Below are 22,579 nucleotides of genomic sequence, written 5' to 3' on the forward strand. Positions count from 1 at the left end.
AATACATTTGCTTTCCGGAAATGTCATATATATACATATATATATATATATATCTATTTAATATTTTGTCAGGATGTGTATGTATGTGTTTCTTTAAATTATAATACGTTTATATTTTTGCTTCTCAAATCAATAAAAGCCCTCTGCAACGGTTATTTCCTATTTAGGAAGTCGTCCACTATACACACACAAAAGAGAGATCAAAAGAATTGAACCAGAAAAATTTGGAGACGGACAAATCAATTCATTAACGGAATCTTAATCTAATCAATCCAATAACAAACCAACCAATCCACCATCTTCAGCAGTCAAGTATAAATTTCTTAATAGAATTTGTTGATTTCAAATAGCACACAAACACTTAGATACACATTGCTATTTAATTAAAAAAAAACACACACACTTACTAATGGATTACCCTTCAGGATCAGATCCATTTACATCAAGACAACATTTATTACATCATACATTTTCTCCATTAATATCAATTGAAGCAACCCATAATGTTGATTTAATTTTCCAATCTATAATAAATAATAATGATAATGTATCAACATTACAAATTTTTAAACCATATGGGGATAATGCTAAATATTCAATTAGTACTTCTAGTCAACAATTTAAAATCATTAATAATCAGTTAATAGCGAAAAATTATCCTAGTTTCCCCATTAGATTTGAACCATCATTACCAGATTTGATATCTGTTTTGAATGCACAACAAAGAAACCCGAAAAGCTCCAACAACCAAAACCTCAACAATAGTAACGGATTATTATTGAATAAATTAAATTCAAATTCTTCACCAAGTTTATCTAATTCAATATCAGAAGAATTTAAAACCCGACTGGAAGGCGTACCCTTGAATCAATTATTTAGTATTAGTTCATTAGAAGTTTATTTAAGACATTTGTCAAACCCAGATAATAACAGTAAAAGTACTACTGAGAACGGCTCGTTATATTTAAACTTTTTCGATAAGTTAATAACATCAAATCAAATAACTCCATTTGAAACATTTAATCATCCAATTAGCCAAATTTTCATTATTGATTATGAAACTGATTCAATTGAAACATTAAGAAAATTAATTGTTGAATTTAGAAATTATAATTTCCCGAAATTTTTCCAAATTGATGATTTATTAATTCATGTATTTATAATTTATGATTGTGATAAATTTGCTAATGGCGATATTATTAATTTTCAAAATGAAATTAAAAATAAATTGAATGTGAATACTACAGTTTTCCCAATGTCATATAATAACAGTGCCACGGAAAACCCACCGGGGGTAGAAACAAATACTATATCTTTAGTAGAAAATAGCACTATTGATGAAGAATTACAAAGAATTTCCTTGAATGATATCAACAATTCATTTGAAATACCCAAAATTGTTGATTCCACTATACGGAGTAAATTATATGAATTTATTAATAAATTTTTAATACCTCATATGCAATCTAAAGTTAGATATTGGGATGATCAAATTTTACAACCTAAAAAATCCATAACAGGGAGATTTTTCCAAGTTTCCAAAAAATTTTTCAATAGTAATAACAATAGTGATACTAATTTATTAACAAACACTGCTAAATCATTCAAAAATGGTGTTAACCATATAAATTCAAATTCTAATTCAAATTCAACTTTTAATTATAATGAGAATTATTATTATAAATCACTGCTGGAGCAAATACTAAGGAAATTAGCTGATTGGTCTTTAATGTTGAAAGATTTTAAATATGCATATTCAACTTATGAATTAATTAAAAAAGATTATAGTAATGATAGAGCATGGGTTTATGTTGCATCAACTCAAGAAATGTGTATTGTTTCTTTATTATTAGTACAAACCCAACAACAACCACAACAACAAAATATCAAATCATCGATTCCTGATAAAAATACTTTAAGAAAAATTAAACATGATATAATTGAACCTTATATGGATAATTTATGTTATACTTTTAAATCAAGATTAAATTTGAAAACTTTTAGTTTTAAAACCATGATTATTGTTATTGAATTATTACTTTGTATGAGTCAAATGTTTAATATTTCTTATTGGTGGTATGATACTATTGAAAAATATCTTATTAAATTAAATAATGAATTTGATCAGCATTTATCTAGTGCTAATAATGATAGTACATTTCTGATTATAAAAGCTTTGTTGTATGAACGATTAGGTTATAATTCAGGTCATTCAGTTTTTTTACTGTTGGAAAATTACCATTTATTCAGAAAGAATTTCGAACAAAATAAACTACAACAACAACCACAAGAAGAGGAAGAAGAAGGAGTGTATGTGAATAATCTTAAATTAAGCACGCCTACAAATCGTGGCATAGTTGGTACCACCAGATTTAGAAAATCGGCTTTATGGTATTTATTATCTATGAAGCAATGGCATTTGCTGAACAATAAGTTCCAAATTGAAAGATTGTTTAATAATATTCAATTAGTTTATCCAGATACTAATTTCAATTCTAATGAAAAAGTAGATATTTGGTATAATCGAAGTGATGGAATTCTAGGAATACTTGAAAAATATAGAGATACCGACAAATAATTAAATTAGATAATACACATACACACACATTTATATAATTATATATTTAAAATACTTCCTCATGGTGGTATATTTACATATGTACTAGTAACCTATTTTTATATATATATATATATATATTATTTTCCAATTTCTTTATTCTATCTCTTTTAATGCTAATTTCCTACGTCTGTCCATATTTATTTTTATATTAGAAGCTTCATGAGATTTGGAATTGGTAGTAGGTATTATCCAATCCCAAAATTTTTTCATTGATGAAGCCATTGAAATGGTTGAAACCAGTTGTGCTCCATTCAATGCTGAAAGTCCAAATAAATTATTTTTCAATTTATCAACATCTTCATAACGATTAGAAATTCCTCGAACATGATTGACATTGACATTACTAGTATTGTCCTCTTCTTCATTATCATAATTTTTGAAATCACGTCGATTTAATAATTTATGATCCACTAAAATTTCGAAAATGAAATTGGCAATGAATTTTATTGGTATTGATAATGGATATGGGAAAAATGTATATAATGCAAATTGTTCCGATCTATCACCTTTAACAGTATCATCATCCAAGGAGAAACCATTATTGTTATTAATACTGTTACTTGATGATGCCAAACTTGAATCCAAAATATGTCCATCATTATTGTTGACGCTGGTGGTAGTATTGAATCTATTTTTCCTTTTATGGGTTAATGCAAATGGTAAAATATACAATTGTCTTTCATTAGCACCAGTTTTAAAAAATCGTAAATAAGTCCAACTAACCATAAACCCAACAATACTCATAACAAATAATATATAAAATTCTTCACTTAATAAAGATAATATCCAAGTTAATAAAATCGTTAAAAATGGTAAATACGTGACTTTAATTCTTAAATTACCTTTGAAAAAAATTAAATAATGTTTTGGAATTCTTTGTTTCATAGCTATAATTAATCCAATATTAATTGACATTGAACTTAATATAACTGGAGGTAAATATTCATCAGTTAATTCAACGATAAATGATTTTAAATTATAATAGATATAGATAATCAAATTACTAATTAAAACATTAATAATTATAAATTTAGAAAATTCCTTAGATCCCCAAATAGTTTCTAAATATTTCCCTAAATAAAAAATCAATATAAAACTGATAAATAATTCAATGAAATTTTCTTCAATAAATCCACTAGTTAATAAAACCCATGGTCGAGTCAAAACAGGTGATTTTGTCGGTATAAAAGTTAATAACGGTACAAATAATTCATGAGGATGAGGTATTTCTCCAGTTTCTTGTGCTAATTCTGGGATATGATGATGTTCACCTTGTTGACCCTGTTGTTGTTGTTGTTGTTGTTGTTCCTGTTGAGCTTTTGTTGATGATGCAATTAATACAAAATAAGTATAATACTTCAATATAAAATTTAGAAAAGTCAATGATGACAAAACAACTAATACTATGCTTGTGGTCTTCGGTACTTTCATTTCAACATTTGACAGTATAAAAGGGGGGGAAATAGATATGTATTGTTAAGACATATAGTAGATTGTCTTAGAAGATTCAAAGAAGTAAATAAAATCAAGTTGTTTTAATTGTATTGATGGAATTATGCGTGTGTGTGAATTGAGAGAAAAACAATTGGGAATTCTACACTACACTCTTTTGAGCATATTTACACGCCCTTCTTTTTACAAACTTCACCAGAAGATTGACATTTCTTCTTGGGGTAACAAACCTTTTCTTATTTAAGATACACTTTTCCTTCTGTTGGTTTACCATTAATACTGTTAATTATGTTTTTTAGAGGTACATCGAAACAAGCCTTATTTATACGGCCAATCATTCTATTTACAAGATTTAATTCAACTACTGCTAAACAATATGTTCGACAAAAACCGAAAATGATGGATTTAATACGAACTCCAACTACTAAATCATTAATTTTAACATTAATTACCAGTTCAATGATTATAGAATTAATGAATAGTAAAAAAAATTTAGAAACTTTAATTAATTCATATAATTTAAAATTTGAAATTTTATCAGAAATTATTGAAAAATTGAATAATAATGAAAAATTAAATATTACCAAAGAATTACAATTGGCAAATTCATTTACTGAAAATAAATATAGTTCTAAAACTGATATTCAAATGGATGAACAATTAGAACAATTCTTAAAAGAAATAACTGAAGATGAAGAAAGTGAAGCCAGCCAACCGCAACAGATAGAAACAGAAGTAATCAAAGATCAATCAATATCAGATATAATAAATGATGAAGTCAAATCAACCAAAGAGAAACCTAAAGCATACTACTAAAGTTAAATAATATTGAAAAAAGTGTAAATAATTAATACAGACATATAAACAAATAAACAGATAAACAAATAAACTCATTCTTATTATACAATAGCAATCTTTCTGATAGTTCTTCTATGACTATCACCAGTTTCCATGATTTTACCTTCTTGTTGTAATCGTCTCAACCCTTCATTAATCACCATGTTTTCTACTCTAAATGAACTACGTTCATTCAATTTAACACTAAGATCATTAAATCTAATCAAATTGTTATTTTCTTCAATGATTTTCATAATTTCAGTGACCAAATCTTCTTGTACTCTTCTTTGTTGTGCTGTAGTACCAGTTTGAATCATATCCATATCAATTCTACCAGTAACTGGATCAGTAGCGTAATCTTTAATTGCCGATTTGATTAATCTTACTGCTTCTTTAACATCAATCAATTCAACTCTTTCAGATAATCTCATTTTAGCATGGGCTTCAGACAATCTAATCATTGATTCCAATTGTCTTGTAGTAGCTGTGATTCTCTTCTCTGATGATCTGGCGTCTTCTCCTAATTTTCTCATTTCAACATATGCTCTAACCAATTCGTTTTTACCTTCTTCTGTCATCACGGGATTGAAATTCTCTTTAGCATATTGGATATAAAGTGTCAATAATTCCACAGGCAACACTGCATTCGCATTAACAGTTTCTGGAGCATCTTCTAAATACATATCTGTCAAATGTCTAGCCAATTGTCTATCGATGGATTCATCAACTTTATCCAAAATCAAATAAACCAAATCAAAACGTGATAACAATGGTGGTGGCAAATCAATGTTTCCAGTCACAGGTAAATTTGGATCATAACGAGAATTAATTGGATTTGCGGAAGCTAAAATAGATGTTCTAGCATTTAAGGTGGTAATAATACCCGCTTTAGCAATAGAAATGGTTTGTTGTTCCATGACTTCATGTAAAACTGATCTGGTGGTATCACTCATCTTGTCAAATTCATCAATACAACAAACACCTCCATCAGATAATACAAGAGCTCCACTTTCTAATACCAATTGCTTTGTATCAATATCTCTAGTTATATAAGCTGTCAAACCAACTGCCGAAGAACCTTTACCAGAAGTATAAACCCCTCTTGGAGCAATCTTATGGACATATTGTAAGATTTGTGATTTAGAAGTAGATGGATCACCACACAACAAGATATTTATATCACCTCTATAACGACCACCTTTTTTAAACGTTTTATTAGTGCCACCAAACAATTGTAACAAGATCCCCTTTTTAACATCATCCATCTCATAGATAGAAGGAGCTAACGATCTAGCTAATATTTCATACAAGTCATCACGTTCAGCAATTTCTTTGATTCTAGCTTCTTCTTCAGCAGTGATTTTCCTAACTTGTTCAACTTCTTGATCCTTTTCAGCCAATTCATGTTCTAAGGTGGTAACATCACCACCTAATCGCCTTTTATCAATTTTTTTCACATGAACAATATCCAAATATGTTTTATATAAACTTTTCAATGCTCTTTGTCTTGGATTTGCTCGAACTGGAGTTGACCTGAAAATACCACATACTTCAACACGATCACCAGCACGACAAGAATCAACCAATTCATCATAAACACACAAGTTGATGGAATGAGGGGTTTGACCATCTGGAACCAAATCAGGAGTTTCTTGTAATTTTATCACTTGTTTATCAGAAAATGAAGAACGATTATGGATAAGAACCATTGAATTGGTTTGACCACAGACTTCTCTAGGACATTTAGTTGGTTCAGAGATTACACCACGATCAATTTCTACCCCAACAGTATGACCACAGGCATTACATCTGAAAAATGCCACTTTCATATCAGGAATAATCGAGGTAGAACGTAATGTCAATCCTTTAACACTTACCAATTTATCAATGTCATTAGGATTCAACTCACGAATGCCTTTTTCAACCAAATTGACATTGTATGGACGTATAGTATAAACATTAGTTTCAATTTCATCAAGTTTGGATTGTGCCGGACTAGTAGTGGCATTAGCATCGTTGATAATTTGAATTAAACAATCTTTTATGGTATGATCCATAATAGGAATAATTTCTTGAGGATAATTAATCAATTGATAGTACAATTTTCTCGTCGATGGATAACTCAATAAGTTTTTGGCATCTAAATTAAGATTAGTTAATCCTAATTCGATAATGTTATTCAATTGATTAACATAGTATAATTCATGGTCTTCTGGTTCAACAGCTTGCTGTTCCAACTCTCTTCTGTACTTATATTTGAAAGACAATAAAAAATCTCTAAAGATATTAGAACATTCTTGAATAGATACATTTGTACCCCAAATAACTCTCACGGGTTCATCATTAGGTTCTGCTGGATCAGTACTAAATTGTGCTGAAGTACCGGAGTTTAAATTCGAGGGGCCATTACCTCTACCTTGAGTGAAATATCTTCTATTACGTTGAGGTGAAGATACAGAATCGGTGATATCACTTCTTTGAGCTCTTCTCATTATTCTACCGACATCTTGTACTCTAGCAGATCTTTGAGAATCAAACCCACCAATATCAGAAGTTGGTTGTGCTGAGGAAGTATAATGTAAGGGAGATGATATATCATTTCTTATCTGACTTTGACTTTGGCTTTGAGAATTAAAATTACCAATATCTGAACCTGGATTTGAAGAATTGAAAAATAATGGTGATGAAACAATTGGTGGTTGTTGACTTTGTGAGATGGACCCAGATTCCCTTTCAAGTGAATCTTGAGGTGGATTGGAGTTATTTTGATTAGTACTTTGTGGAGGTGAAGACATGGTTTGGAATTAGCTAACGAATGATAAACAAAAAGAACAGTTGTCTAGTCAAGGAGTAGAAAAGAAACAAAAGAAAAAGGTTGAATATAAATTTCATGAAAAGAAAAAAAAAGACTAAGCACCAATTTTTCTCCTAATTTTTTTCACGCGTCAGTCTTCAATCAATCACATTTCCTAATTAGGGTTAATTATTATTATCAGCATATAATATATATTTAGCATTGTGTCACTACTGGCTACTAGCTATTAATCAGTATCTTTAATTCCTCCTTCACCAATAACATAAACACATTCCTTTTCAGGCATATTAGGACTATCCTGTAATTTAGCTACTCTTTCCTCACCTCTTCCCTTTCTAAGTAGAATTCTAGTTGCTGAGGCATGAGCTAAAACATGACCACCAACAGGTTTTCTTCCATCAGCTGCTGCAAACAATGCACTAGCTCCAGGATCAGATTGAACTTGGTTTGTTAAAAACACAGCAATGTTATAATCCTCGGCAACTCTTGTTAAATTTGATAAATGTTGATTTAATTTCTGCTGTCTTTCGTTTAATTCTCCTCGTCCCGAAAAATCAACTCGGAAACATGCCATGATAGAATCAACTATCAATAGTCTGAATGTACCTTCAGCCAATTCATTACCTAATTGTTCAACCAACTCTATTTGATGCTCACTATTCAATGCTCGAGCATAAGATATGTTTTCAAGACAAGTGTCAGCATCCACATCATACCTTTCTGCAATTGATCTAATTCTATCTGGTCTGAAAGTACCTTCGGTGTCAATATATGCCACTCGTCCTTCTCCTCCACCCATATCAGTTGGCAATTGTGCAGCAATACACAAGGTGTGACATAATTGAGTTTTACCACATCGAAATTCCCCAAATACTTCAGTAATACTCATTGATTGAATACCACCACCAAGTATTTCATCAAACTGTCTGGATCCAGTCGTGATATGAAATACTTTAGTTCTCAATTCAGCAACAATAGTGGCAGGAATAAACCCACATTTCTGTCTTGGTTAATAAATGTTATTGTATTGATTAATTAAGAGACTTTATTAAGTACATACTTTGATTTTCCCTGCTGCTTCTTTTATTTTTTCAACTTTGATTTCACTTAGACCTTTAATCTTAGTCAAGTTTCGTCTAGTTGTGGATAACACTGACTATTTTACATTTTATTAGTATAAAAAGCAAATCATTGATGAAACAGAAGAAAACTACTGGCAAGCCTTGCCCAACATACTGTGATAGAACATATTCCAGCTGATTTCAATTTGTTGATATCACCAGCATTAATCCCTTGATCTTGTAATGAATCTATAGATATTATTGAATCGTCACTACTCATATTGTCAAAATTGTTGGTGTATTATAACTTTGCAACCAAAAGTGTAAACTACGAAAAAAAAAAAAATAAGAGTTGAAAATGATTCTGGTAAGAATCTATACATATATATATATATTCTAATACTATAAAAGAGAGTATGCAATTTTGGTCTTGTTTGATTTACTAAAAATCAATATTCTTGGTTGTAGTACCACCTTCTTGAGTCTGATGATTATCATCTTTTGAATCATCTTCCACGGGGATACTCCACTCTTCAATTTCAAATTTCTTTCTTCCATTTTTAAAAGCATATTCTCCATCATGTACCATCATCAAACCCTTTTCTGATAAAACAGGTATCTTAATAATATTAACCAAACCTTGTTGAATCTTTGTTGGTTCATTTTTATAAGCTTTTTCTAACAATTGAGTCATTTCTTGATTAAATGGTTGTAGATGAATAATTGCATCAAACAATGATTGAATAAACAACAACAAACTGGAATCCTTGGGGTATAAATCCAATGAAATTGAACATACCAATACTAAGTTATTAGAAAATTGTCGTACTAAAGAACGTAGCGAATGTATAAATGGGACAATAAATGTAGATGACGAACATGATGGATGATATAACGATGGATTTAGGATACTGGGAATTATCAATCTAATCACTTTTGTGGGATTTGATCTTAATTGGTTTTTTATTACACTTGAAATTTGATTAATCATAGTACTAAAGTTAGCATTTAATGGAATAAATGTTATATCTTGTGGATTTGGCCCAGGGACCAATTTTTGTGTTAAATCAAATTGATTATTATAATATTCATAGCTATTAGAGCTTTCAGTTTCATCTTTATCTTTACTTTCTGGTTTCTTGTTTAAACCATACCTCCATGCAATTTTTAAATTTGGATCTGTAGTTGCCCTAGTGGTTGTTGATGGAGCATTGGACAAATTGGAAACACTCACTTTTGATTCATTCTCCATAATTTTTGCCTTTTTCTGTTCTTTTGAAGACCCTTTGTAAATACCAGGCAAATCATTAGCCCATTGCTGATTCATACCTAATACAATAACATGAGCATTTACATCGTTTGAAATTCTATTGTGCAAAATACCTTGTGAAGCAAATGCCCTCAACAATACTGAGGAAAAATCTGTAGTACCAGATTCCTCAATTAATAATGAATTCCCAAGTGGTAATCCTTGGTGTAGCAAGATTTTATCTAGATCAGAACTTCCAGTTGATGTAGTTGGTTGAGAAGTCATTAATGATGGTCTCACTCCTGGATTTTGCATGATCTGGATAGCATTATCTTTTTCAATTGATTTAGGTTTGGCTTTTAATTGGAATGATGAAGTTGGTGTTCCAGTGACACCTCTACCAGTTACTGCGGGTGCTCTTCCACCCAATGGAGGTGTGCGTCCTGGAACAATACCTGGAGTTCTAGCCGGGATTGAACCAATTGGACCTCTATTTGGAGCAGGATTTCCACCTATTATTTCACCTCTTTTTCTAAATGACATGTTTGGTTGGATGGTATCTTGATATGTGTTTATGAAATTGTCTAAAGAAATGAAAAAAAAAAAAAAAAAAAAAAAAAAGAAATGAGATGGAGGAGGAAGAAGATAGATGATGATGATGATTACATAAGAAAATAATAACAAAAGGGGTGAGCTTAAGAGAGAAAAACTGGTAACAATGCAAATTGAGAAAAACATGACAAAAATTTATTAGTAACGTTAACGGTTAATCTTCAACTACACCTTTTTAGATCTCCTTATTTCCTGAAACCCACTGAAACCCATCATCAAAACAAAATGGGTGCTGCGATTTCATTACCTTTGATGCCTATAACATCACTAGCATCATGTTGCGGAGCTGCTGCCTGTTCAGCATTTTGTACTTCAATTGGTGGTACTTTCAAATCATCAATAATGACAAGAATCACTTATGCAATACTATTATTGATTAATTCTTTATTATCATGGATAGCTTTATCACCATTTATTATAAATAAAATAGAGAAAGCAACTTTTGGATTTATAAACATTAGTTGTGGACCAGATGGAAGTCAATGTATTAGTTTTACTTCTGTGCATAGAATTAATTTTGCTCTTGGTATATTACATTTGATATTAGCCAGTTTATTGGTGAATGTTAAATCAACAGCTAATCCTAGAGCTATAATTCAAAATGGTTGTTGGAAATTAAAGATATTTGCTTGGATAACATTTATAATTGTCAATTTTATTATTATACCCGATAGTTTTTTCATATTTTATGGGAATAATATTGCCATAATTTTTTCCACAATTTTCTTAGGAATTGGATTGATTTTATTAGTTGATTTTGCTCATGCTTGGGCAGAGAAATGTTTAGAAAAAATAGAAATGGAAGAATTGACTGGTGAAGGTGATGCCAGTTTTTGGAAAAAATTATTAATTGGAGGCACTTTGGCCATGTATTCCGGAAGTATTATTTTGACGATTCTAATGTATTGGTTTTTCGCTGGTAGTGGATGTTCTATGAATAAAACAGCAATTTCATTGAATTTAGTCTTTTCAGTTATTATTTCCGCAATGTCAATTCATAATACAATTCAAGAATATAACCCTAATGCAGGGTTAGCACAATCATCAATGGTGGTATTTTATTGTACTTATCTCGTGATGAGTGCTGTGGCATCGGAACCTGATGATAAGTTTTGTAATCCATTAATTAGATCTAGAGGTACTAGAACTGCTAGTGTTATTTTAGGGGATTTTTTCACTTTTATAGCTGTTGCTTACACTACCACTAGAGCAGCAGCAAATTCTGCCTTTAGTAGTGAATCTAGTGCAAACTTTGTGTCTACAGGAATCACTACTCAACAACCATCAGCTAGAAATGAGATGAGATACCAAGCAATCAAACAAGCAGTTGATGAAGGACTGTTACCAGAAAGTGCATTAAATCAATTGGATTTATATGAAGATGAAGATGTTAATGATGAAGAAATACAATCAGTGCAGTACAATTATTCTTTGTTTCATATTATTTTCTTTTTGGCTACTCAATACGTTGCTACATTATTAACAATAAATGTTAAACAAGACGATTACGGTGATTTCGTTCCCGTGGGGAGAACTTATTTTGCCAGTTGGGTCAAAATTATAAGTTCATGGGTTTGTTTTGTGTTGTATGGTTGGAGTTTATTGGCTCCAGTTATTTGGCCCGATAGATTCGGAATTCAAGTTTAAGCTAATGACTTTTCTAGATACTTTTGTTTTTATTTGAAGTATTAGGCATTGTTAAGTAAAGTAGAGTAATATAAGATATAGTTTAATTAAAGCTTTATATTATTGTAATGTGGAATGGAGTGGTATTTGCAACTTTGGTGTGATACCTATAAAAACAAGCTCGCCAATTCATACCCGTATTAGGAAGTCTACAATGTTAAATAGTTTCTATTGGTTGAAAAAAGTGAGACTGTTAGTGTACAAAGGGAGAAAAAAAAAAAAAAAGACTTCACCATTGGAAGCCTCAAAAAACATATACATTGAAAAATTTTGAAAGTCCTTTCTCCTTTTGATTCTACAAGTCAATACAATACAACACCCTTTCATTCCTAATTATTCATAAAAATAATAATGTCTTCTATCATAACTTCTATTGTTACTAAAACTACTGGACTTGCCAACTGTGCTGTTTATTGGGCCAAAGTGGGTGCTGAATTAAGTAAGGCCGTTTATAAAGCTGAAGGTTTAAAACCACCATCAAGCAAAGAATTTGAATTAGTTTATAAAAATGCTTTAAAATTTATTAAAACACCAAGTGAACAACAAAAATTTTTGCAACAAGCTAAAAATTTCCAACCAACTAAAGAATGTGCTTATAAAGTTGGGATTTATGGTATTCAATTATTAGCTTTCTTTTCTGTTGGTGAAGTTATTGGTAGAAGACAACTTACTCCTTATGTGCCTTCTCATCATTAGATGAAATAAGTAAAGAAATAGAAATAGAAGAAGGATAATTGGTTTTTATTTTTGATATAGTACATTTGTGGAATGCTTTGTTTTTTCTTGAATCTTGAATTTTGTAAATTATTTAATTATATAAAAGTATGTGTATTTCATTAGATATATATATTCATACATTTACCGTATTTATTAGATTTAATATCGAAAAACTTTTGATATTGAAATTAAGTAATTAGTGCAGAATTATTGTGAAAAACATCTTAAAACACATTCAGACGAGCAAATTGATAATTACGGTAGTTATGGTGTGAGGAAGAGTTGACGGTTTTAAAAGTAAAAAATATTCAAATAGAAAATTATCAAGTCTATCTTGAATTGAATCTATAAACTAAAATGCTACTCTACTACACCACAACATACCTTACTCTTCATTCTCATTGGAATGTGATTCCTGTTTTCTTCTCTTTGATGCAGCTATCATATCTTGTCTTTGCTTTCTCTTTTGTTTTATAACTTTAGGAACCGTACTAATTTTCTTACGTTGAATCTCATGAGTCTTGATTTGTTTCTTCTCTTTTTTCGATAATTTACCCATATCTTCCATCCATTGACTATATCCATCATTACATCCTGATTGTTTCATGACATTAAGTATTGGTTTAATAGCTTTATCATCTTCTTTGGTGAAAAAAGTTACCGCTTTACCGGATTTACCACCTCTACCAGTTCTACCAATTCTATGGACATATGCTTGAGCACTTTGGGGTACATCATAATTTATAACTAAATTGACTCCTTTAAAATCAACCCCACGAGCCAATACATCCGTAGTAATCAAGACCCAAATATCCCCATTTTTAAATCGTTTAATGACTTCTTCTCTTTGTTTAGGGGTTCTTTCAGCATGAATAACATCGACATTTAATCTATCATATAATAATTCATGGAATAAAGCTTTAGCTCTAGTGATTGATTGTAAAAAAATTATAATTGGTGGTTTGAATTCCCCTTGTTGAATCATTTGTCTAATGGCCAATAATTTCCCTTGTTCATTACCAGTGAAAACTAATTTTTGATCAATAGTATTACTAGCTGCTTCTTTATGACCAATAATTATTCGAAGAGGATCTTTCATTATAGAATGAGCCATTTCTTCTACACTAGAAGGAATAGTAGCTGAAAAAATCGATTTTCTAATTTTTGGATTAATACAATGTGTCAAAATTTCATCAGTTTGTTCAGCAAATCCATGATCAAATAATTTATCGGCTTCATCAATAATTAATTGTTCAATTTTGGATAAATCCATATTCCCTTGTTTAACCACATCTATTAATCTTAATGGTGTCGAAACAATAATATCGTATTTCGATGATTTAATAATATTATTGTTTAATTTACTGGCTAATTGTTTGGATAGTATTGCCACATTGATTTGTTTACATCCACGAGTTATAATTTCTAGTTCTTGGAAAATTTGTACTGCTAATTCATTAGTAGGTGAGATAATTAATCCTCTAATTCCATAATTTTTCGATACAGTTTTAGATAAGATTTGTTGTACCAAAGGTATTAAAAATGCTAAAGTTTTACCAGAACCTGTAGGAGCACATGCAATCAAATCTCGATTATTTAATGTGATAGGGATCGATTCACATTGAATTGTTGTTGGTTCAATAAATTCATTCTCAATTAAATTAGATAACACTTTTTTATTAATATGAAATCTTCCAATCATATCTTGAAATGATCCAATGGGGATAGGTATATCATCACCAGTAACTTTTGATTTATGTAAATTTCTAAATGTTTGAGCATCTTCTTCAGTAGTTAATTCAAGTGGTGGAATTTCTTCTTGTTCCTCAATTCCCTTCTTCTCCAGTTGTTCTTCTTTATTACTACCAGAAGAATTTGTTAATTGATCACCTTTACCAGTAGTAGTATGTTTTCTTGTGTGAAAGAAATCAGTTTCCTTTTCAACTTCGTGTAGTAATGATTCTTGTTTGTGTTTTTGCTTTTGAGTTTGCTTTTCTGAAGGTAAGGCATAATCAGTAGTTATACCTTTCTTTTTATTCAAAGAGGCACCTCTACTTAAAATTCTGAAAATATCCATTATTGAATTGCTTGGGGGTGGAAGAGGAACTAAATTGGGCAAATCAAAAAGACAGAAAAAAATTAGCCTTTGAGATGAGATTGAATGAATGGGAAAGGTTTGTTAAAGATGATCTCTCTCTCTCTTTATAGCAATGTCGTGTAAATACCACCAATATTACATTTCCACCAATTCTCTTTTTTTCTGTTCTGTTAAGAGAAAAATTTTTTTTTTTTTCACAGTATAAACCATCAAAAGTAGGACCAACAAATTCACTTGGTCAACACACCATTATAAGATTTTAACTCTGGTTTGAAGCAAGTGATGATTAGTAACATACGACAATTATCCAGTAGAATAACTGGTAAACAATATACAATATTTGCCAGATCGATCTATCTACACAAGGGACCAAGAATTGAAGGTCTTAAAAGAGATCCAGAAGCAGCATTCGTTAATCCAAAGGGAATCAAATACGGATTAAATGAAACCAACATCAATCATATCAAGTCATTTTTGGGTGATAAATACAATATACCAGATGAAATAGCATTACAAGTGATAACTCATAAATCCTTTGGTAATGGTATCAAACCATATAATGAGAAATTAGCTGCCATGGGAAGTAAATTATTGTCATTATATTTTGCCAAATATGTAACTAATCAACCTTGTAAACATGAAAATGGAGTGGAGGGGAAAAATTTGGATGTTTTGGGATCACCAATGTCAAGAGAATTACCAAGTTTGAAAACAGCAGCTATATTTGCTAAATTAAATAATATTAATGAAATAATGTTTTGGCATACTAGAAATTCAACATTAGGATTTGAAAGTAGTGGGGAATTGAAAGTAAGTGGTGAATTATTATACAGTTTAGTTGGTGCTGTCAATTTTTTTCATGGTAAGAATAAAGCAGAAGAATTTATTACTGAGAAATTAGTCGATCAATTTGAAAAAATCAGTGCCCAAAATGTAAGAAACTGAATTTCAGGCAATTGAATTAATTGAATGCTGGGATGAAATATCTATATATTCACAAAAAAAGAATAACAAAAGGTTGAGGATGTTACTATACACCCTATAAAGCTTAATGATGAAAAACGAAAAACAGTAGAGTTGTTTTTTTAAGTCATTTGATTGTATTTTTTTTACAGAACTTTTTCAAATATATTTGTACATAGACATTTGATAGTATGAGGAAAGGTTGTAGAATTATTATTATTATGATCACTTGTAGATGTTAATATTGTTTGACAGCAATGGATTATGTGCATATGTCAAATTGGAGGGAAACAATTAAGGCAGAACCAGACGTCAAATTGTAACCTACGCAAAACCACCCGCAATGCAAATAGTCATTAAGCGATGAACTTAAACCATGCTCTAAAAGAGCAGTGAAGAAAGCTATTGATACATATATAGTCTAATCAATAGGTAATATGATTATTGAACTTAGTCTCGAGAAATAGACAAGTTTTGCAACAGAGTTCTTGGTTGTAAGATTTTTGTCGGTGCTGCAAAAAAAAAAAAAAAGAATAGCTTGCCCATTATACAAATCAAATTGAAAAACAGAAAAGAACTCTGAGTTAAACACTTAAGACAGTTTTAGTCTCAACTGCGTTATACAAAACGGGCCATTGAATTATGTTATTGCATTCTGAGCCAAGAAAGGAATAATATCAAATGAATTCAGCTTCAACTTTCAAAACAAGAGTGTGCCTCTACAAACGCAACGAACCAATTTTACATCAATACTGATTGACCTTTAACCAAAGAAATAAGGTGACAATTTTGAATTACTCGTCTTGGTTAAATGAAAAAGAGCCACGGAACCTTGAGGTCTGGGTGTAAACTAGAAGTTCCAATTCTCGTCGGCTCTGTCCGGCGAAAACTGCCGTCCCTCCCCTTATAACATCAATATCTTGACATATTCATAACCACTAAAGCCAGGGTTATTCTAACTGAACAGGGTACTAACAAAGAATTTACCTAAAAAGGGGAAAAAATCAAGGGATTGAAAAAAAAAAAATTCCTTGTAAACTGTTGGTTGAATAGATCGGCTACTTTTTTTGTGACGCGTCTGTTCACCATTCACCCCCCCTTTCTTTCTTCCGACAAGTAAATTGGGTCGGTGAAGGCTCTTATTGTTTTTTTTGTGTGAGATGAAACACAAAGCTAGTTTTTTTTGTTCGATTTACTTTTTACTTTTCGTGTAAGTGTGGATAAATTAAACTAAGAAATTCCTTGGTTGTGTTGGTAACACATTGATTAAAAATATAATTGCAGATTAGTCTAACAATTTTTATTCCCAACAGCCAGCCAACTATCTGCAGTTAATATATACATAAACAATAGGGAGTTGAAGAATAGATTCTATTGATTTTTATGAGTAAGATAGTGCCGAAGAAGTCACCCACCTAGGTTGAAAGACCAACCAGAATTCTTGGCCAAGTGATCTCGAACTTTTGGGCTCAACTCCTGTTCTGCAAACAAATCTACTACAATTATGAAAATTTCATTTCTTTTTTTTGTGATCTGTGTGATCTGTGTTAATTATTCGTAGTTGTGTTACTATGTTCTTTTGCTCATCATCACCACCACTACTTTTCCTGTATTCTGTTCCTATTCCTTCCTAAACGACTTACTTAATTACTGCCCTCTCTCTGCTTCTACTTTATAATTACATCTGATACGCGTCCTGTGGTTTCTTTTTTAGTGTTAATTTTAGATTTTTATAAAATCTGATTTTACTATTAAAAATTTCAAAATTTTTTTTTTCTTCTTCTTCCCCTTTCTTCAATTTTTTTTGTTCTCTACCACAACAACAACAACAACAACTACATTCACCTCTGAATAGGGAAACCCAAAAACAAAAAAAAAAAAACTGAAACAGAGAGAAATAAAAATTTTAGCAACACAACAACCCATTAATTTCTTTCCCTTGTCTTTTATTATCTTATATTCAACAAAATATTACTATTGGTTTCATTGTATTTTATTCCAGATCCCCATCACCTTTTTCATTTCATATCATTTGCAATATCATAGTATATAAACTACACATATAATGAGTGAAAAAGATCTTGTTCAACATTATAAAGTGTTGAAACAGTTTCTTGCTATATCGGATGATCAACAATCAAGATCCAAATCAAATTCATCTCGAGCCCAAAGAGCCAGAGAGAAACTATTGAAATTATCATCAGCGCAATTCAAAGAGTTAAGTACCGATGTTTATGATGAATTAAGAAGAAGAATAGATGAAAGTAGATCAGAACCAGATTATTTGTTACCTAAATCTTCTTTCCACCCAAAAAGAAATCAAGCAAGACAAAAATTGGCATCTTTACCACAAACTAGATTCAAAGATTTAGTGGCTGATATCTCATATGAAATAGAACGAAGAGACTTGCACGTGGAAAGACAACTGCAACATTCACACACCACTTCAATGTCATCTAATGGAAGCCAGTTCCAACATGAACGCAAATCATCGTTAGCTTCCAGTCATCATCGCAATGAATCTTCCAATGGTTATCATAGTCGTCTGGCATCACACCATTTGAATGACTTTGCCGCAACAAAAGAAGTTGACGAAGAGAAATTAAATGATAGTAAAGATGACTTGAACAACACTTCCAGCAAAAACATCACTATGCCAAATGCTGAAGCATCTAATCAATCAATAGGTATTCAACCTTCTCAAGTAGTACCAACAAAGGCTAATCTTGATTGGTCTAGTGATGATGAAGGAGATGATGAACAAGAGGAAGAGGAAGAAGAAAAGGAAAAAGGAAAGAATATTTCTGATCCAGCACAAACACAACACCAACACTCCAACTCTATAAGTAATAATAGAGATATAAACACAAAAGGCGAGAGAAGTCTTAGTCATAATGAAAAGGATAGCGAATTAGCCAAGTTGGAGACATTAGTTAATGACCTCAAGAATAAGTTGAAAACAGCAGAGTCCGAAAGGTCAAAATTGAAAGGCAAGCTTGAGTCTCTTCAAGAAGATTATAATTTTTCTGTCAATCAAAACAAATCTCTCAGTGATGAGTTGGAGTCTTTAGGGAAAGAGAAAGAGCGTTGGATAACAAAGCACGACAACCTAACCAAATCTATAGGCAATTCTGATGAAAATTCTAAAGAGATAGAAAGATTGAAATCAATAAATGCAGCATTGAGACTTGAGAACCAATCATTAAAGAATACCTCATCCAGTCCCAGAAGTGTTGGCAGCCCACCAACAGCAATCAATGCCATCAGTAGTACCAATTCAGGTAATTCAGCTAAATTATCACAAAAGAGTGTGGATGAATTTTTGGAAAAGTTGGAAACTATTCAACTTTCTCCTGGATCGACTTCCAATAACCCATCTACCCTAGAATTGAAAAACCAAATTAAGCTTTGGCAACGCCGATACGAAGATTCCAGATCCAATGCAATTGCACGGGATATCAAAAAGGCTTCATTACCTAAAATGGAATTGAAGCCATTTGTTGCGTCTCACGGTTTAATTTCAATAAAATTAGTCAGTGATGCTCTTGCTTTGATTGATTCATTTTTGGGGTATTTAGCCAGTGAAAAATGTGATTCAGATATCTTGTTTGAAAAAATTTCTAAACTTGCAATTGTTATAAATGAAATTGCCAACCAAGGTGATCGTCAACGTTTGGGCAGTAATGAGCATTCAGTTATGTTAAGGGAAGCAGTTGCCTACTCATTAACTGCCACAAGATATCACGCTACATATAAGCAATTGTTTCCTCGTTACATTGTGGAAAAATCAATTGGTGAATTGAATTGTATACTTTGTGACTTGATAGCAGAGTGTAAGCTAAATGAGAATTCAACCAATTTAAGAGTGCTTGACGTGGAGACAAAAGTTCCTAAAAAGTCAGTAAATGAAGATTTTGGTGTTAGACCACTACGTATGGCCAATAAATTAAAGGTTAATCAGAGCCAACAAGAACCTACCCAAGAATCAAATTCAGAAACTAGAGCTTTACATTACGAGGAACAGTCTCCATTTATTGATGAGACAAGAGATAAACCAGTAAAATCCAAAGCTACAAGTGCATTCACAGCATTAAGAGCTCAAAGAGAGAAAGCTAGAGAAGAAAAATCATCAACAAATGCAGCTCATGCGGCGTCTTTTTCTAAGGGCGCAACAGTTGCAGCTACTGTTGGTGGTGCCCTGGTCCCTGCAGCTGCTCAAGTTGTTTCTGCATACGGAGACTCGCGTACAAAGAAATCTACGCATAATGTTGCTTTTAACGATAATCCTATTTCTATATCTCCAAGATATCAAAACTATGACTCTGATGAAAACGAAGATAATTTGAATGATGATGTACCTGCTGATGATAATTTTACTAGGAAGCCAGTTGATGCTGATGTTCAAACTGGGAATCTCACTTCAGGAGGTTTTAGTACTAACAGCACACCAACTAAAGTCAAAGTTAGTCGATCAATAAGTGCGGATGGTGTTGAACCCGAGTTCGCCACCAGCAATTCCAATTCCAATTTCCATGATAATGTCGGATATCAGAAATTGAGAAACTTGGACTCAGGTAACAATTTTGTCACGCAAAACTCAGGAAATTTGAATTCATATAAACCAAACTTGGATAAGTCTCCAGCTCGTGAGACCAGTTTAGATTCAAGTGAAGACAAGTATGCTCTGCCAATGAGAGATACCGATCAAAGTTTTGATAACGACCAGGATGATAGCTTTGAAACTGCATACACATTTGGCAAGAATTTGGACAATGTTCATGAAAGCAATAGTAGAAAAGAAGATGTTGCCACACGAGGATTGAGTAATAACAATGAAGTGGCATCTCAAAAGGAGAATTTTGAAAATGAAGGCAAGAAGAAGGGAAGTATTGCCCTGTTAGCTTCTAAATATGAGAACAATCTTTCAGAACAACCCTCATCTCGAAAATACTCTCCGGTTAAGAATAAATCAGAGAAACTTCCACAAGGAGTTCAAGAATTAGCTAGAAGAATCACATCTCCAGAATCTTCACCAGAATCCCAAAAATCTATTTCACAAGCATCAAAGGTATCTCCAACAAAGAAAGGTGTTCTTGACAAAGTGAAACAATTTGAAAGTCCACAAAAAGAAGATGTACTTTCTTCTCCATCGCCAAAGAAATCACCAGGACAAGATAAAGTTCCTTTCAAATCCATGAAGACTTCGTTTGAACTGAGTAAATCACTCAAAAACGAAAAAGATCCTGGGCAATTGTCAGCACCATTCAGTGCTATTCATCTGGTTTCTGAAGAAACATCTAAAAAAGGAGTTGAGAATTCTACTAGTGCTGGTGCTGCTGAAACATCTACTTCATCTGACACATCTACTTCAAGTTCTGCGCCAGTTAAAAGCAAAGGATTATTTCAATCACTTAGAGATAGATTCACTGGAGAAACAAAGAAAGAAGAAGAAGAAGAAGCACCACCACCAGAGGATGAAGAATCAGGAAAGAACATTGAATCTTCTCAATCTGATGATACAATTTCTGATAATGAGAAACAAAATGATACTCAAAATGAGAATCTTATGAATACTGTTGAAACGTCACCACCAAAAGATGTTGATGATGAAATAATTGGTAAGCCTGTTCAAGTTCAATATCCCGAACAGAAGACTACACATGGTAGTGAACATGAGGCTGACAAAAGTAAAGAATTGCCAATAGAGAGGAAAGATGTAATGAAAGAACCTTCTTCAAAGGGAATCAAGCACGAACCAGAAGAAAGTAGTAAAACTGAGCACAAGCCACAACAGCAAAGATCTTTATTACAAAAGTCTAAACAACAGAAACCAGCCACGCCGGCATCTGAAGAATCCTACAGTGAAGAAGAAGAAACAGAGGAAGAAATCAGAGCCAGACAAAGACAAGAATATAGAAAGTCAATGGCGGCTGCTACTTTTAATGTGGATTTGTTTGATATTGATGATCCAGACAACACATTAACTCAAGTTTTACTTTATTTGGAACATCAAACAGTGCAAGTTATCAACACAATTCAATCATTGCTTGCAGCTATTAAGAAGCCGAATGCTACTAGAGGTGAATTACGTGAAAAGACCAAAGCTATCACTGTTGTGATTTCACAAATGACTGAGGCCACCAATACATCTATGAATCAAACTCGTAATGCTCAATTAAAAGAACATGGAAGTTGGGTTGTTAAAAGTTTAGAAGATTGTTATCATAGAATGAATATTTTATGTAAACCTGGAGAAAAACCTGATACTTCATTTGCGGATAAGAATTTCAAACAAAGATTAGCAGGAATTTCATTTGATATTGCTAAATGTACTAAAGAATTAGTCAAAACGGTTGAAGAAGCTAGTCTTAAAGAAGATATTGCTTATCTTGATGCTAGAATAAGTCAAACTCTCGAATAAGAAGATGCTACAATAAAAAACAAACTAAAATAAAAAAAGAAATAAATG

General features: G+C 31.7%; 11 protein-coding genes across 11 annotated transcripts; 6 read left to right on the forward strand and 5 right to left on the reverse strand. All coding sequences in view use genetic code 12, as the record gives it.

Annotated features, from left to right (window-relative positions):
* Positions 1-409: 409 nt before the first annotated feature.
* Positions 410-2,578, forward strand: CD36_11700 (transport protein particle, subunit; the record flags this gene model as incomplete). Its single annotated transcript, XM_002417765.1, has 1 exon — positions 410-2,578. The coding sequence occupies one exon, from the start codon at positions 410-412 to the stop codon at positions 2,576-2,578; it is 2,169 nt and encodes a 722-aa protein (XP_002417810.1).
* Positions 2,579-2,713: 135 nt separating this feature from the next.
* Positions 2,714-4,051, reverse strand: CD36_11710 (conserved hypothetical protein; the record flags this gene model as incomplete). Its single annotated transcript, XM_002417766.1, has 1 exon — positions 2,714-4,051. The coding sequence occupies one exon, from the start codon at positions 4,049-4,051 to the stop codon at positions 2,714-2,716; it is 1,338 nt and encodes a 445-aa protein (XP_002417811.1).
* A 309-nt stretch (positions 4,052-4,360) lies between these two features.
* Positions 4,361-4,888, forward strand: CD36_11720 (conserved hypothetical protein; the record flags this gene model as incomplete). The annotated part of the gene is made up of 1 exon (XM_002417767.1): positions 4,361-4,888. One exon carries the CDS (start codon positions 4,361-4,363, stop codon positions 4,886-4,888), a length of 528 nt encoding a protein of 175 aa, XP_002417812.1.
* An 83-nt stretch (positions 4,889-4,971) lies between these two features.
* Positions 4,972-7,704, reverse strand: CD36_11730 (pre-replication complex helicase subunit, putative; the record flags this gene model as incomplete). The annotated part of the gene is made up of 1 exon (XM_002417768.1): positions 4,972-7,704. The coding sequence occupies one exon, from the start codon at positions 7,702-7,704 to the stop codon at positions 4,972-4,974; it is 2,733 nt and encodes a 910-aa protein (XP_002417813.1).
* A 246-nt stretch (positions 7,705-7,950) lies between these two features.
* Positions 7,951-9,065, reverse strand: CD36_11740 (DNA double-strand-break repair and homologue-pairing meiosis protein (DMC1/RAD51 homologue), putative; the record flags this gene model as incomplete). The annotated part of the gene is made up of 3 exons (XM_002417769.1): positions 7,951-8,724; positions 8,785-8,880; positions 8,961-9,065. The coding sequence occupies 3 exons, from the start codon at positions 9,063-9,065 to the stop codon at positions 7,951-7,953; spliced, it is 975 nt and encodes a 324-aa protein (XP_002417814.1).
* A 162-nt stretch (positions 9,066-9,227) lies between these two features.
* On the reverse strand, positions 9,228-10,577 carry CD36_11750 (Elongator HAP subcomplex subunit, elongator protein, putative; the record flags this gene model as incomplete). The annotated part of the gene is made up of 1 exon (XM_002417770.1): positions 9,228-10,577. The coding sequence occupies one exon, from the start codon at positions 10,575-10,577 to the stop codon at positions 9,228-9,230; it is 1,350 nt and encodes a 449-aa protein (XP_002417815.1).
* Positions 10,578-10,871: 294 nt separating this feature from the next.
* Positions 10,872-12,293, forward strand: CD36_11760 (vacuolar membrane protein, putative; the record flags this gene model as incomplete). The annotated part of the gene is made up of 1 exon (XM_002417771.1): positions 10,872-12,293. One exon carries the CDS (start codon positions 10,872-10,874, stop codon positions 12,291-12,293), a length of 1,422 nt encoding a protein of 473 aa, XP_002417816.1.
* Positions 12,294-12,683: 390 nt separating this feature from the next.
* Positions 12,684-13,028, forward strand: CD36_11770 (ATP synthase G chain, mitochondrial, putative; the record flags this gene model as incomplete). The annotated part of the gene is made up of 1 exon (XM_002417772.1): positions 12,684-13,028. The coding sequence occupies one exon, from the start codon at positions 12,684-12,686 to the stop codon at positions 13,026-13,028; it is 345 nt and encodes a 114-aa protein (XP_002417817.1).
* A 406-nt stretch (positions 13,029-13,434) lies between these two features.
* Positions 13,435-15,126, reverse strand: CD36_11780 (ATP-dependent DEAD-box RNA helicase, putative; the record flags this gene model as incomplete). Its single annotated transcript, XM_002417773.1, has 1 exon — positions 13,435-15,126. One exon carries the CDS (start codon positions 15,124-15,126, stop codon positions 13,435-13,437), a length of 1,692 nt encoding a protein of 563 aa, XP_002417818.1.
* A 303-nt stretch (positions 15,127-15,429) lies between these two features.
* On the forward strand, positions 15,430-16,092 carry CD36_11790 (mitochondrial 54S ribosomal protein YmL15; the record flags this gene model as incomplete). Its single annotated transcript, XM_002417774.1, has 1 exon — positions 15,430-16,092. One exon carries the CDS (start codon positions 15,430-15,432, stop codon positions 16,090-16,092), a length of 663 nt encoding a protein of 220 aa, XP_002417819.1.
* A 2,083-nt stretch (positions 16,093-18,175) lies between these two features.
* On the forward strand, positions 18,176-22,531 carry CD36_11800 (polarisome (actin cytoskeletal organizer during polarised growth) component, putative; the record flags this gene model as incomplete). Its single annotated transcript, XM_002417775.1, has 1 exon — positions 18,176-22,531. One exon carries the CDS (start codon positions 18,176-18,178, stop codon positions 22,529-22,531), a length of 4,356 nt encoding a protein of 1,451 aa, XP_002417820.1.
* Between the last annotated feature and the right edge of the window lie 48 nt (positions 22,532-22,579).

Source organism: Candida dubliniensis, chromosome 1 (genome assembly GCF_000026945.1).
Source record: "Candida dubliniensis CD36 chromosome 1, complete sequence".
Lineage (NCBI taxonomy): Eukaryota > Fungi > Ascomycota > Pichiomycetes > Serinales > Debaryomycetaceae > Candida > Candida dubliniensis.